A 15,771-nucleotide genomic window follows, 5' to 3' on the forward strand; every position below is an offset into this window, starting at 1 on the left:
TGGTGTCCTGATCTAGAGGGTGCTAAAGAAGGCAGTGGACAGGTCTATGACTAAAGAAAGTGGCTTCAGGTGGCATTAAGGATAGGATAGTATTGGGGCTTGATACCACTGAAAAATCAGGTATGCCTATTTGTGTTTATACTTCAGAAATCCTGCACAAATTGATAATTTTGTCTATTGGATTTCTCAGATTCCTGTAAGGCGTGATTCATTTTCTATCATAATTTGCATTACAGGTCTTTATGTCTTTGCTTTCTGGTCTTTGAGGTTACTGTGAAATTTCAAGGTACATGGATCAGTCCTTAATGAGTTCAGCTCCAATAATTCTGCTACTGTCATTGGAATTCTTTGTCCCAAAGCAGTCCAGAGTACCTCCATTTGGGGTTAATTTAAACATAAGGCAGTGGTAAGTTAGTGTCTAAATTAATTTTAACTTGATTATAAATAAGGAAATCTTTAGGAATTTCAAGAGGAACTCTTGGAAGGTCATTTCATCTGGCAATTCCCTTGGCTTAGTGAGTGGCTTTTCTCTCTTAAATGAGCAGATGAGGTGTCGCAAAGAAGGATTATCCTGTTAAAGTCCAAAAGTGATAATTATGTGTTTGGAAATGGGAGTTCAGAATTGGTGGGCTGGCGTCCACTTCGGAAGGAAAGGTTCTGTGACAGTGGTAGGTTCACTGTTTTTGGTAGTATCCATATTGTATTCATTTTCCATGTTTGCCGTGACAAAGTATCACAGACTGGGTGGCTTAAAAGAAAAGAAAAATATTCTCTCAGTTCTGGAGGATTAAAGTCAAAGAGCAGGGCATTGACAGGGCCATGGTACCTCTGAAGGCTCTAGACAAGAATCCTCCCATGCCTCTTCCTAGGCTTTGGTGGTTGTCAGCAATTATTGGCATCCCTTTGGTTTGTAGAAGCACCACCCTAATCTCCAACTCTCTTGTTATGTGGGATTCTTGTTACGTGAGGTCCTCAGTGTCTTCATAGGGCCTTCTAGTAATCCAGTGTGACATCATGTTTACTTGGCGACCCAGTTTCCAAACAAGGTTACATCCACAGGCTCAGCGTTGACATGAATTTTTTGAGGACCCTATTCAACCCAATACCCACATCAATTATAAATTCGTATGGTGGTCCTTTATATTTAGATAAATGTTTCCAGGTGAACTTAAAGGTACAACATGAAATTGGACTCTGTTTTTCTGTTTAGGCCTCTTAATCCTTTCTTTTTATTTCATAGCTAATACAAGTTAATTATTTTTCCCATCCCTCCTTTTGCTTGCAGTATGGACAAGTGCACTTGCCTGGGAATCTCCTTGTTTATGGTTCCAGCAATTATTTTTATGGGAAACATGTCATTTTTTACATTGGAAAATCTTAAATTTATTCTGAGTTTTATCCTGGGTTTGTTCTCTTCCCCTCTAAAGGTATTCTTTTGAGTGTCGTAGTTGAGGGAAGGGAGTTATTTTCCACCCTAACTTGCTTTTCCTAGTCAAATATTCTATTAAGGTTTTTCATTCATTGAAAAACCACAAAAACAGGTCTACACTGAGAATGACCTTAGCATCTATACTAAGTGTTGCTTAATAATCTGTCTTTGAATTGACCATAGTTTGATCTTTGTCTTATTTATAAAACTGAGGAAGTCTAGTCAGTGTTTACAGGGGATGTTTCTGATGTGATCCTTAGGAGCTTGTCTTCTATTCTGATAGCCTTGTTGACCTAATAGGCTGTCCTCCAGAATTCAGGTTTCCTAACATTTTGTGTGGTTTCATCCTAGCGAGTCGTTTTCATCTAAGATTTGGCATCTGAGAAGCCCACCAGTGTGCAAGTCAATATAAGCCTGGCAGTCCAGAATTATAATTTCATAAGACTATTTTGAGTTTCTCAATAAACATTAAGATAGTCATTGATGTCTCTGAATTCTGACCCAGGCAATGATTTCAAGTCTATTTTTTTTTTTACCTACCTACCTACCTACCTACCTACCTACCTTCCTACCTACCTATGTCGCCAGTAAAGTTTATTTATTTATTTTGAGAGAGAGAGTGAGCGAGCAGGGGAGGGGCACAGAGAGACAGGGAGAGAGAGAGAATCCCAAGCCAACTCTGCACCTCCAGCATAGAGCCTAGCATGGTGTTCAAACTCACAATCCGTGAGATCATGATCTGAGCCAAAAAACGACAGTCAGACACTCAATCAACTGAGCCACCTAGAAGTCCCTCAAGTCTATTTTAAGGTTTCCAGTTGTCTGATTTTAAGGGGCTATTGAGCCTTTCATGATTCAGGTAGACTAGAGGGAAAGGAAAGGGAGTCATAGATAGGTAGAGGCAGAAGTTAGAGAAGGCATGTGGGTGGGAAAAAGAGGGAGGTTTACACATGGTATGTGTTTGCTCATGATGAGTCTAATGGATACACAGTTTTAAGCTTGACCCATTTTCATTAGCTTTGGCTAAGCTATATTGTAAATGTCCAATTTTGAGTCTGAATTTCTTTTTGAAGCTTACTCATACCAATCAAAAGTGTTGACCAAACTATTATGGATTTGTTTAGTCTGTTTTTTAATGTACCCCTTAGATCATATATTTTTGTCATATCAAAATATCACCATAGTGGCCACTGCAAGTTCATATTACCCTTGGTAGAATTATGGCATATATTATGGCACATGGGAGGGCATTGGGATTAAGTGGGAATACATGTAACAAGCCAGACCTCTACCAGGTAGAATTGTAGATGAGTTAGTTAACAGGTGAATCCATGTGGAATTGGCTAGCCGTCAGTAGGAAGTGTTACTTCTATAAAACCCATGTCTTGGGCCCCTCAACCTGAAGTTGAGGCATTTCCAGTCATTGAAATGATAAATCAATGGCCCTGGAAGATGGAGTGTGGTGATAAGATTTCGCTAGAAGCAATTTCTTTCATACAGAGCAAACTAAAGAAAGCTGTTGTAAATTTTTGATGGGCAATTGAAGGCAGAAATGTCTAAGAAAGGAAGGCAGAGTAGTAAGACCTTTTATTCATTTATCCTCACGGCCAGTTTAGAGGTAGACTTTTCAGACCTCTGTAGGCCCCCTCTACCTTACTAAGAGCTTCCTCTTATAGACAGAAAACATCATGAGTGGTAAAAAGAAGAATAAGTTGTCAATAAATGCTTAGTCAGATTTCCAACAAGGAATTTGAATAGAAGTTGGATTAGTATTGGAAGTTGAACAATTCTTGAAGGATACTGATTGAATTTAAAATAATCTCAGCTAAGGAGTTCAAGGAAAAGGAATGGGAACTCAGACTTAATGTTGGAGACACAGTGGCAATGACACCTGAGGACCTCAGATAGGGGTACTCAGGGGTTTTGGGGATGTATGCTGTTAATGGTGTCGGATCTTGGGCCAAAATGGATGAGGAGATTTTGGCTATATCACTGGACCTCCAAGTCTGTTGAACATCCCCATAAAAGCACCAGGAAAACTTTTGTGATTGAAAAGAAAACCCCACAAGCTGAGTTTATTAGAAACTTGTCAGTCAAAAGTTCCACTGACCAAATGAAATCACCAAACTATCTCCTCAATAATTTGAGCAATTGGGTTTTATAAGATTCTGGGTTTTTGTTTCTGTTGTTGTTTGTTTTTTGGTAAAGAGTTAGTCATAGGTGAGTTTTAAGGCAGGAGTTATTGAGACTGGGATCTGGGCAGAGATGGATAAGAATTTGGAAACTAGGTCAGTTGTTGAAATAGTCTGTGTTTAAACAGTTTACTGTTTATAGTCTTAACTTTCTGGAACACAAGACCAAGCAAGCTGTTGCTGAGTCCAATGGGAAGGAGCTTGGGCCTCTTGATAGAAATTAAATGGAAGCCACAGATATTCTGACGTTTTCAGAATTTCCAGAACAAGTTACAGAACAATTTTGTAAACTGCTTTTGTTATATCACTATATTCTATGCATGGCTCTACCATCAACCACTTCCCCCTGAATTATGATATTGCCACTACTGCATGTTTGTTACTCAGCCAATCTGTACAAAACCTCTCTTGTTCCCACTACTTCTTTCCCCCTGATCTCTTCCCAGCTCATGGACACTTGCTTAGACTCTGCATTTAGGAAACTGTACTGGTCACTGATAGGCAAGAGGTTTCAAAGTCACCTGCTCCTGGACCCAGGTCCATGTGGTAAGCTCTCTTCTTGAACTGCATGAAGAGCTGACAGTGTCCTGTCCCACTGGATAGCATGTTCTGTGTGTAGGGAGAGGTGGGAACCCTACGACAGAGACCAAGAGCACTCACAGAAGGAGAGACATAATTGCTGAGTGTGTGTGTTCCTTGCCTTTGACTGAAGGCAAAGAACTTTCCGAACTCTTTGTTCTTCAAGAGCAATACTTTGGTACAACTGGTAATCCTAGGGAGAGCTGCCAGGAAGAAATGCCAGAGGTTTTTACCTGGGGCATCTTTAAGGTAATCTGCCAAAACTTACATTGAGTCACCAATGTGGCCAAACTGCTAAGTAAACAAGGAACATGGGGATCTTACTTTTCCGGGGCTACCATAACAAATGATTACAAACTGTACCCAGTTAAAACAACAGCAATCTAGTCTCTTGAAGCTCCAGAGGCCAGAGGTCTGAAATCAAGGTGCTTCCAGGGCTGTGCACTCTCCGGTTTCTAGGGAAGACCCTTCCTTACCTCTTCCCTCTTCTGGTGGCTAAAGGTGTTTCTTTCCTTGTGGCTACATCAGTCCACTCACTGCTTGCATGGTTACATGACTCCTCTTCATCCTCAAAACTTCCTCTGCCTCTATCAATAAGGGTACATGTGATGGCTTTGAGAGCCCTCCAAGATAATCCAGGATAGGTTCCTCTGCTGGAAATCCCAATTTAATGCATCTATTCCAATATAGAATAGTGTTTTTTCTTTTGCCATACGTATTAACCAATCTAGAATCTCCAGAGAAAAATGAACTGATAGGGTGTGTGTGTGTGTGTGTGTGTGTGTGTGTGTACACATGCATAAAGGAAGAGAGGAAAAGAGTGAGTGAGAGAGATTTATTTTAAGGAATTATAAGAAATGAGTCACAATTTTGGAAGCTGACAAATCCAAATCAGCAAGGCAGGCCTGCAGGCTAGAGGTTCAGGGAAGAGTTGACCTTTCAGCTTTAGGCAAAAACCATCTGAAGACTAACATCAGCAAGATGACAGTAGGAAGTCCTATCCCTGGTTTACCCACAGAACACCAAACTGATGGGGGTCCTGAATCTAGTTAATAAGTTGCAGTCTTCCAGAGGAGCACAAACTGGAGAGAAGCTACAGTGAACAGAGGAAATGGAAAAAGCAGCATCTGGGAATGCAAGCTGGTATAGCCACTGTGGAAAACAGTATGGAGATTCCTCAAAAAACTAAAAATAGAACATCCCATGACCCAGCAATTGTACCACTAGGTATTTATCCAAGGGATACGGGTGTGCCATTTCGAAGGGACATATGCACCCCAATGTTTATAGCAGCACTATTGACAATAGCCAAAGTATGGAAACAGCCCAAATGCCCATCAATGGATGAATTAATAAAGAAGATGTGGTATATCTGTACAATGGAATATTGCTCAGCAATCAAAAAGAATGAAATCTTGCCATTTGCAACTACGTGGATGGAACTGGAGGGTATTATGCTAAGTGAAATCACTCAGAGAAAGACAAATATCATATGACTGCACTCATATGAGGACTTTAAGGGACAAAACAGATGAACATAAGGGAAGGGAAACAAAAATAATGTAAAAACAGAGAGGGGGACAAAACATAAGAGACTCATAAATATGGAGAACAAACAGAGGGTTACAGGAGGAGTTGTGGGAGGGGAGATGGGCTAAATGGGTAAGGGGCACTAAGGAATCTACTCCTGAAATCATTGTTGCACTATATGCTAAATAATTTGGATGTCAATGTTTTTTTTAAATTTTTTAAATGTTTTTATTTATTTTTGAGACACAGAGAGACAGAACATGAGCAGGGGAGCGGCAGAGAGAGAGGGAGACACAGAATCTGAAGCAGGCTCCAGGCTCTGAGCTGTCAGCACGGGTGAGCCCAACGCGGGGCTTGAACTCACGGAGTGTGAGATCATGACCTGAGCTGAAGTCGGACGCTTAACTGACTGAGCCACCCAGGCACCCCTGGATTTCAATGTTTAAAAAAAATTAAAATTAAAAAAATATCTACCATATGCTAACTAACTTGGATATACATTAAAAATTTAAAAAATTTAGAAACTATTTTAAAAATATAGTAAGCCTTTAGTTACATATTACTTGTTCTTTACACTTAAATTTAAGGTTTCTACTATCATTTCACAGTTCCCAGAAAATGACATATCACATTGCTGCTTTAATGAATTTAATAATTTTTTAGGCCTAAAACCTTGCTATTTGAAATAATCTTCTCTGCCATTTGAAAAGTGTACACCCTCTCTTGTCGAAAATGCTGCCAGTTTGTCCCTTGAACTATGTAAACTTTCTAATAAACTTTCTAATAAAATTATTTTAATAAAAAAAGAAAAGAAAAATCAGTGTCCTCAGGAAATGTTGATTTTAGATGGGGTTAAAGGGATTTGAGGCGGGAAGGGAGGGCATAAGTGCAGGTGGAGAGGCAGGAAGACAAATATGCGTGTCTGGAGATCCTGGAATATTCTAGGCAGGTGACGGGTTTTAGGCTGGCTTTATGAATTGGAGGTAGTGAAGATTCCTCTAACCTGACTAGATCACGCCAAGAGGGGAGGAGTGGAAGACGATGCCCATGTTGCTGACCAGCACTTCCAGACCCCCGCACTCCTTGCGTAGGAAGTTGAGCAGTGCATGGCTGCTCTGCAGGTCGTGGATGTAAGGCAGAGGGAAGCATGTTTGTGAACACCATGTTCCCTGAGACCTGCTGGCACAGAACACCCATGATGGCAAAGCCTAGTTGGACCTAGTCACCAGCACCATGTGGCTGCAGGCCTACCAGGCTGAGCGAGGCACTTGAGTTTGGAAAGCAGACATCATAAGACACTGGGTGTGTGTTTTGGCCCAGGTCACTGGCACAGATGTCAGTAGAACTGTGTTCTATGATCCAGGGCTGTTACCCCTAGAGCCAGAGGCCCTACCTCCATCCCCCATCAAAGGAGGAGCCAAAGGTTCCAGATGGTTCCTTAAAGATGCTATGCCAGGTCTGTCTCTCCCAGGGTTGTACCCTGAACCCAGATGGAACTCCCCACTCTTAGGATCCCTCCTCTGAGCTCAGCAATGGTTCAGGATGGACTGATGTGCTCCTCGGAAAGAAAATGGGTAGTCATAGGCTAATAGGAGCTAGAGATTCATGGTAGTAGAACTAAACATATTTTGGGAAAACCCCATCAGGAAGAAAGGAATATAGCCATTGTGTTGGGAATGTGTCCTTCTTCCTCTGTAGAATGGGAAAGTTTGCCTTCTTCTAAGATGCAGTGAAACTGGTTGTACAGGGAAGTGCTTCTGAGGACACAGATCCCCTGCTTTCTCAGTAGAAACTCAAGAGACAGATACAGAGAATGAGGTCCTGCGCTGGGACTTGGGTGTGGGCAGGACTCCTCCCTCAGTGTGATTCCCAGTGGGCCCCGAGTGGGAGGGAATGTTTGTGAAGCTCACTGTGGCTGAGGAATTGCTTGGGATGTCTGCTTTAATGGTTATAAAGTGCTTATATTTGGTGTAGACCAAGGTTTTAGTTAATAAGTGTTATATATAATTTGGTGTTATTTTTAAGGTATCAAGGAAAAGAGATCTCTGTGATACTGGGATACATTTCCAAACCAGCAGTTGACATGCTATTGTTTTGTCCTAGACATTGATGCTCCTCATGGGTCAGTTTAGAAAAGCCAGATAACAGAGAGAAAATTAATAGCCCCTTTGAAGGGAAAGACTTTTAGTTGTTTAAAGTTTATTTATTCTGAAAGAGAGAAAAAGAGAAAGAGCAGGGGAGGGGGACAGAGAGAGAGAGAGAGAGAGAGAGAGAGAGAGAGAGAGAGAGATCTGAAGTGGGCTCTGTGCTGATGGCAGAGTCCCATGTGGGGCTTGTGAACCTTGAGATAATGACCTGAGCCAAAGTTAGACACTCAACTGACTGAGTCACTCAAGCGCCCTTGAAGGGAAAGACATAAAGTATGGACCCAACCCTTGCTTGCAGGGCCCATCAGTTCTCATTTCTGTCAGCCTGAAACCCCTGGTGAAGACTGAAAAATAATCATGAGGGGAGGAAGCCTGTACAACATGGATGCTTCTGTGAGGGGTGGGAGGTGGTGGGAGGCCCCCCGGGAGCCAGGCTGGGTGTGGGGCAGTAAGAAGCTCCCCTCTGGGCCCTGGAGGTGTCAGGCCCCAGTCCGGGGATGCCTACGGAGGGCACTTTGCACCGCCCTTGTTTGCAGCCTGCTCACCTGTATTAGTGCCTTTACTCTTCTCGGCAATCCTATGAGTTCCCCTGAATTGTACACTTGAGGAGATTGACAGACAGCAACAGGCAGGGTTTTGCTGAAGGTCGTCGCGTAAGGCAGCAGAGCCAAGACCTTTTTATTTCCAGATGTTTGTCTTGAAAGCTCTCAGAGAGAAAAGTGGGAAGAATAGGACTGCGGACACCCATGTATCCACCAAACTAGCCCCAACAATGACGAGTATTCCACTTTCCATATATGTTCATTTTCTGTGGAGGCTTTGCTGAACTGTGTTAATGTTACACGCTTGGTGACCATTTATCTCTACATGAATAGCACATTAGCCTTGAGGAGATTTGACAGTAATTCTTTCATATGCATTGATACCAATCCATATTCCCTTTTCCCCCTTGTCTCACATTGTCTTATGGATGCATCTTAAATGCCTATTCCCATTTCACACCTTGCAGTTGACTTTTCCCCATTGAGTGTGATATTTATTTATTTTTTTTAATTTTTTTTCAACGTTTATTTATTTTTGGGACAGAGAGAGACAGAGCATGAACGGGGGAAGGGCAGAGAGAGGGAGACACAGAATCGGAAACAGGCTCCAGGCTCTGAGCCATCAGCCCAGAGCCTGACGTGGGGCTCGAACTCACGGACCGCGAGATCGTGACCTGGCTGAAGTCAGACGCTTAACCGACTGCGCCACCCAGGCGCCCCTGAGTGTGATATATAAAGAGACCACAGAGGATGTCTGTCCATGGTGGCGTGCCCATGTCATAGAGGCTGTCATAGATGCTGATAAAGTATGCTGGCAAGGGAAATTCCACCCCATTCATGGGTTTTTATATTGTCTGTGGTGACTTTCAGGCTACAGCAGCAGATTTGAGTATATCCAACAGAGACCATTGGCCTGAAAAGGCATATTCAGCATATGGCTCTTTCACTAATGTCTACCAACCTCTGAGTTAAACTGTCCCTTCTCTTGACCTAGTAGGGCCTATTAGATTTTGGGACTGGTTGGCAAGAAACAATGCGTACACGTGGACATTTACTTAGAACTGTTTATTCATCTATGATGTTGATTCATTATAGTCATTAATTCCACTCTTTCTACTCATATATCACAGAAGAAATCACAAAAGATTTCAGTAGCCAATTCAGTGTGAGTACTTGATATGGATAGTGATTTTTTTTTTCTTTTTTTTCTTTTCTTTTTTCTTTTCCTCTCTTTTCTTTTCTTTTCTTTTCTCTTCTTTTCTTCCTTTCTTTTTTTTTATAAGGACATTGCCGACAGTAATCTGTTTGGTCAAATCATGGCAGTATCATAATGGGACCCATGGAGGGAACTGAGGGCGGAGTCCCCATTGTTCAACTTTCTTCTCCATAACAAACTCCCCGTGAGGCCCCTTAGCATCCAAGGGCAAAAGGGCCAAGTAGACAGGAGTCTCTGCTCCTTCTTCTACGGTTTTGATGCCTTTTGGCCCACCCATGTCTGTTCTCACCCACCCAGGGCAGCAGGCATTCAGGAGGATCTTGTCCCCTCTCCTCTGCTCACTCAGTTTCCTGGCATGGATTCTGGACAGGACTGTGAGACCCATCTCTGACACTCCATATGTGACTACTTTCATATCAGGCCAGCCCTCGTTCTGGTGCACTCCGTTCTTTACATCGTCCACAAACTTGTTCATGAGCCCCACCAGCTCCTCCTCTGTGATGGTCTCACTTCTGAACTTCTGCTGCAGTCCTGGGCTACAGTATTCAAGAGCTACAAAGCTCATTATACTAGACACATTGACCACTCTGCCTAAAATACAACACAAATAAATCACATAGAATGGCATCCATGAGAATGATGAATACCAAATTTGCTAAAATCTGTCCATTTGGGAGACAATTGCCAGTTTTCTATGAGTGTTAATGAAGACTGTAAGTGAAGAACATGAAAATTGTTATACCCTTAATATCTCATATAATGTCAGAGAAAGAATCTAATGGGGAGGCAGTGCCCAGATGTTCCCTAAAAAAAAGAAAATGGCTTATCCAGTAACATGTTAAGTGGACTGTAAGGAGGCACTCACGCATTCATGAATAGAGATTCACTTTTCCTTCACAGGTCCCCTTTGAAACCCCCTAAAAATCTTATGGTCACTTAGATGATGTTGTATGAACAGATGTTTATTGACCAACAAAGAGCTGATCAGTTTATTGAAGGCCTTTCGAAGGTGAAAGACAGCACTGCATTGATAGGCTGTCACTCTGATGAGCCAGGAAAAGCAAACCACCTCACTGGGCTGACTTGCAAGCTATTTTCTCTATGTTTGTGATTTCATCAACTTGGGAGCAATGACAGAATGCCAGGCAATGTGGTCATGGAAAGGAGTGGAAAACGGACATGTTAAAGAGATGCCATAAAAAGAAATGAAGTACATGCTACAACATGGATGAAAACTGACAACATTGTCCAACGTTAAAGAGGCCAGTTACACAACACCACTCGTTATGTGATTCTGTGTATGAGATGTCCAGAACAACGAAGTCTAGAGACAGGGAGTAGATTGGTGGTTGCTTAGGGCAGGGGGAAAGGGGTAACAGAGGGCCGATAGCTAAGGGCAAAGGGTCTCCTTGGGGTGATTTCAGTGTGCTAATCTTGAAGTTGTGATGGTTCTACAACTCTGTCAATACTAAAATCCAGTGAATTGCATACCTGAAATGGGTGAAGTGTATGGTAGGTGAACTTTATCTCAATAAAGCTATTAAAGGTGCAAAGCAATGACACATTTCTCACTCACTGTTTTTTTAAAAATATATCAGTAGTCATAAAAATGACATTATATTGACATATATAGTTTACTATTTTTACATTTAAATATTGATTGTATTTTTATATTTCAGTGAGTACTTTTAGATTATAAAAAAAGTCAAAAGGTACAAGAAAATTAGGAAGCTTTCCCTTTTTCATGTAAATATCCAGGAAAGACAGTCATGGTCACTTAACTCTGAGCTCCATCCCACTAAGGAATGGCAGTGCCATACAAGTTCAGTGGGAGAGATCATGCATGACCCTGTGGCTCTCATTGGTGGTGTTTAGAAATAATGAAAATGAATTATATAAACTATCTTATTAATGTAACAGTTTTCTAAGCTGAACACCTTTTAGAAAGGGGTCTGTTATTCTAGTCGTTCCTTTCATCTACAGCGTATTTGGTGTAGGATTAACAGAACATGTTTGTCAAATGTTTCAGAAGCACCTCTCAGGTTTTATTACTTACCACTAAACATATTTATTTTATTTTCAAAAATATTATATGCCCGGGTAATAATATAATAAATTATGTTTCATGATTCAAAATTGCAACACAGAGAAAGAAGTCTTTGAAAAAGAACAAGACTGGGGCAGAGGAACTCACACTGGGGTAACTGGTATACCTGGGTGTTGTAGATTCTTATTTTGTTTTTGTGGCTACATTATTTCAGTAACCCTCTTTTTGAAGAAAGGATTAAAAAATGATACTATCTACTATCCCTCACTGTCCTTAAGGCCATAATTCTGTCTTTTGGTTTGTCTTTCCATGTCAAGAAACAGAGCAAACATTGGCCTTTTGAATGGATTCTGAGCCCATAGAGATCTGGTTAACAATTAACCTACCTTGGGGTCTCATTAGAGGCAGCAGTTCTGTGCACACGTCTCGGGTACCAAAGAAGTTTGTTTTCATCGTCACTTCTGCTTGAATATGTAAGGGGGTGGGGTCACCAACTTGTAGGGGAGAAGGAGAATAGGATAATAAGTAGTAGCCATTGAGAAAATTTGATGCAGTGACAATAGCATTTGTGTGTAATCTGGTGAATTCTCAATAGTGTGTAGGATAGTGAACAGTTTATCCCAACATTTATTATCTGACTGGTTGATGCTGGGTGGCTTTGTAGGTTGACACCACTCACTGCAAGACGCTAAGGTAAGGTGCAATGGTATCTCTTCATGTGGCCCTGTGGGGTTTTGTATATTTAGTAATAACTTAAAAATTCATGGAGATGCTCAAGTCCCATGAGAGTAGCTTGCAACAACCTGGGGGAGGTCCCTGAGAGTCTGATCCATGACAATGCCAAAGTTCTCTGGCTGGAAAGGCTTGCAACTTCTGGAGGGTTCTGCTCTCCCTGTGCCTCCTGACTATCTTCTTCCCTAGGGAGGTAGTTCTAGATCCCCTCTGAGCTACGGCCCCAGAGCAGTGGTTCACACACCGGCCCCAACCCACCCTGGGTGGTCCCCTAAGGGAAGTCTCCTGGCCTAAGAGTTCCCATGTCCTTACTGTCAAAGAAGACGGCTGCATTGTTGACCAGCACGTCCAATCCCCCGTACTCCTTGCGCAGGAAGTCACGCAGGGCGCGGATGCTTTGCCGGTTGTCTACGTCCAGCAGGTGGAAGCGCGGACTCAGGCCCTCGCCCTGGAGCTGCTGCACGGCCGCCCGTCCCCGCGCCTCGTCCCGTGCTGTGAGCACCACGTCCCCGGAGAACCGCCGGCACAGGTCACGCACGATGGCCAAGCCGATGCCTTTGTTGGCCCCGGTCACCAGCGCCACGCGGGTGTCTGAACACATCGCTGTGTGGAACGCAAGTGAGGCTGTGTGTGTGTAGCGGACGGAGCTGTGGGCCAAACCGAGGGCAAGGCCTGGCCACAGTCAGAGATGCCAGTAAAACTGTTTCTGGGATCCAGTGCTGTGAGTCCTGGAGCCCGAGGCCCCGCCTTCGTTCTTCTATGAAAGGAGGGGACAATATTCCAGAAGGTTTCCTAATGACGCTATAACAAATCTGTACCTCTTGGGGCTGCACCCTGAGGCCAACCAGGACTGTGTCCTCTTAGGATCTGTCCTCTGGGCCCAGCATTAGTTCTGGTTGGACTGCTTTGCTATCCAAAGAAAGGTGTTGGTCATAGGTTAGTAGGGGCTAGAGATGCATGGTAAGTGAACTAATATTATTTTGGAGAAACCTCAACAGAATAAAAGGAGTACAGATATTGTCTCAGGAACGTGTCCTTCTTCTGTAGAATGCGAATGGATGCTTTCTTCCAAGATGCAGTGAAATTACTTTTTTTAAAAATTTGTAATGTTTACTTATTATTGACAGAGAGAGAGAGAGAGAGAGAGAGAGAGACAGAGCATGAGTGGGGGAGGGGCAGAGAGAGAGAGGGAGACACAGAATCCAAAATAGGCTCCCGGCTCTGAGCGGTCAGCACAGAGCCGGATACGGGGCTCAAATTCACGGACCGTGAGATCATGACCTGAGCCGAAGTCGGACGCTCAACGGACTGAGCCACCCAGGCGCCCCTCAGTGAAATTACTTTTAAGGGGAACTGTCGGAGGACACAGACTCCTTTGCTTTTTTAGGAGAATCTCAAAGGGAAGAAACAGAGAATTAGGTCCTGTGCTGAGACTGGGGTGTGAGTAGGGCTTCTCCTTCTGTGTAATTCCCAATGGGCCCCAAGTGGGAGGGAATGTTTATGAACACTTACTGTGGCCAAGGAGTTGCTTGGAATGTTTGATCTAATGGTTACATAATCTCCTGTTTGCCTATACTGCCTATTTCTTATGTTTGTCCAAGGTCACAGTTGCTAAGTGTTATATACAAATAGGTGTTATTTTTAAAGCATCAGGGAAAAAAGATCTCTGTGATACTGGGGTACATTTCCAACCCAGCAGTAGACATGCTACTGTTTTGTCCTAGATTTTGTTATTCATCGTGGGTCAGTTTAGAAAAGCCAAATAACAGAGAGAGAATTCATAGCCCTTCTGAAGGGAAAGACTTTTTTTTTAAAATTTTTGTTTATTTATTTTTGAGACAGAGAGAGACAGAGCATGAACAGGGGAGGGTCAGAGAGAGAGGGAGACACAGAATTCGAAGCAGGCTCCAGACTCTGAGCTGTCAGCACAGAACCCGACGCGAGACTCGAACTCACGGACCGTGAGATCATGACCTGAGCTGAAGTTGGACGCTTAACTGACTGAGCCACTCAAGCGCCCCTGAAGGGAAAGACTTTTAAAGTATGGACCCTAGTCCCCACTTGCTTGCAGGGCCCATCAGTTCTCATTTCTGTCAGCCTGAAACCCCTGGTGAAGACTGAAAAATAATCATGAGGGGAGGAAGTCTGTACAACATGGATGCTTCTGTGAGGGGCGGGAGGTGGTGGGAAGCCCCCCGGGAGCCAGGCTGGGTGTGGGGCAGTAAGAAGCTCCCCTCTGGGCCCTGGAGGTGTCAGGCCCCAGTCCGGGGATGCCTACGGAGGGCACTTTGCACCGCCCTTGTTTGCAGCCTGCTCACCTGTATTAGTGCCTTTACTCTTCTCGGCAATCCTATGAGTTCCCCTGAACTGTACACTTGAGGAGATTGACAGACAGCAACAGGCAGGGTTTTGCTGAAGGTCGTCGCGTAAGGCAGCAGAGCCAAGACCTTTTTATTTCCAGATGCTTGTCTTGAAAGCTCTCAGAGAGAAAATTGGGAAGAATAGGACTGCGGACACCCATGTATCCACCAAACTAGCCCCAACAATGATGAGTATTTCACTTTCCTTATATGTTCATCTTCTGTGGAGGCTTTGCTGAACTGTGTTAATGTTACACACTTGGTGACCATTTATCCCTACATGAATAGCACATTAGCCTTGAGATTTGACAGTAATTCTTTTTTTTTTGTTTAATTTTTTTTTCAACGTTTATTTATTTTTGGGACAGAGAGAGACAGAGCATGAACGGGGGAGGGGCAGAGAGAGAGGGAGACACAGAATCGGAAACAGGCTCCAGGCTCCGAGCCATCAGCCCAGAGCCTGACGGGGGCTCGAACTCACGGACCGCGAGATCGTGACCTGGCTGAAGTCGGACGCTTAACCGACTGCGCCACCCAGGCGCCCCGACAGTAATTCTTTCATATGCACTGATACCAATCCTAATTCCCTTTCCCCCCTTGTCTCAGGTTGTCTCATGGATATGCCTCTAGTGCCCACTCCCATTTCACACCTTGCATCTCCTTTTTCTCCAATGACTCTGATATTTAACGAGACCACTGTGGATGTCTATCCGGGGTGGGGTGCCAATGTCATAGTAGAGGCTGATAAAGAACGCTGGCTAGGGAAATCCCACCCCCTTATGGGTCTATATATCATCTATGGTGACTTTCAAGCTAAACAGCAGATTTGAGTAGGTCCAACGGAGGCCATTCAAGTGCAAAAAGCAAAATATTCACCATCTGGCTCATTCACTAATGTTTATGAACCCCTGTGTTAAATTGTCCCTTCTCTTGACCTAACTTAGGTTCTGTTAATTTTTTGGGCTGGTTGGCAAGAGGTAATCTGCACATGTGGACG

The 15,771-nt window shown here is 43.3% G+C and overlaps 1 protein-coding gene across 1 annotated transcript; it reads right to left on the reverse strand.

The window, feature by feature from the left end:
• Positions 1-9,685: 9,685 nt before the first annotated feature.
• On the reverse strand, positions 9,686-13,187 carry LOC122491188 (carbonyl reductase [NADPH] 1-like). Its single transcript, XM_043593638.1, has 3 exons — positions 12,727-13,187; positions 12,069-12,176; positions 9,686-10,226 (listed from the first exon to the last, which is right to left on the reverse strand). Exons 1-3 carry the CDS (start codon positions 13,013-13,015, stop codon positions 9,745-9,747), a joined length of 879 nt encoding a protein of 292 aa, XP_043449573.1. The 5' UTR covers positions 13,016-13,187; the 3' UTR covers positions 9,686-9,744.
• Between the last annotated feature and the right edge of the window lie 2,584 nt (positions 13,188-15,771).

The sequence above is a fragment of the Prionailurus bengalensis genome, chromosome C2, assembly GCF_016509475.1.
Source record: "Prionailurus bengalensis isolate Pbe53 chromosome C2, Fcat_Pben_1.1_paternal_pri, whole genome shotgun sequence".
Classification (NCBI taxonomy): Eukaryota; Metazoa; Chordata; class Mammalia; order Carnivora; family Felidae; genus Prionailurus; species Prionailurus bengalensis.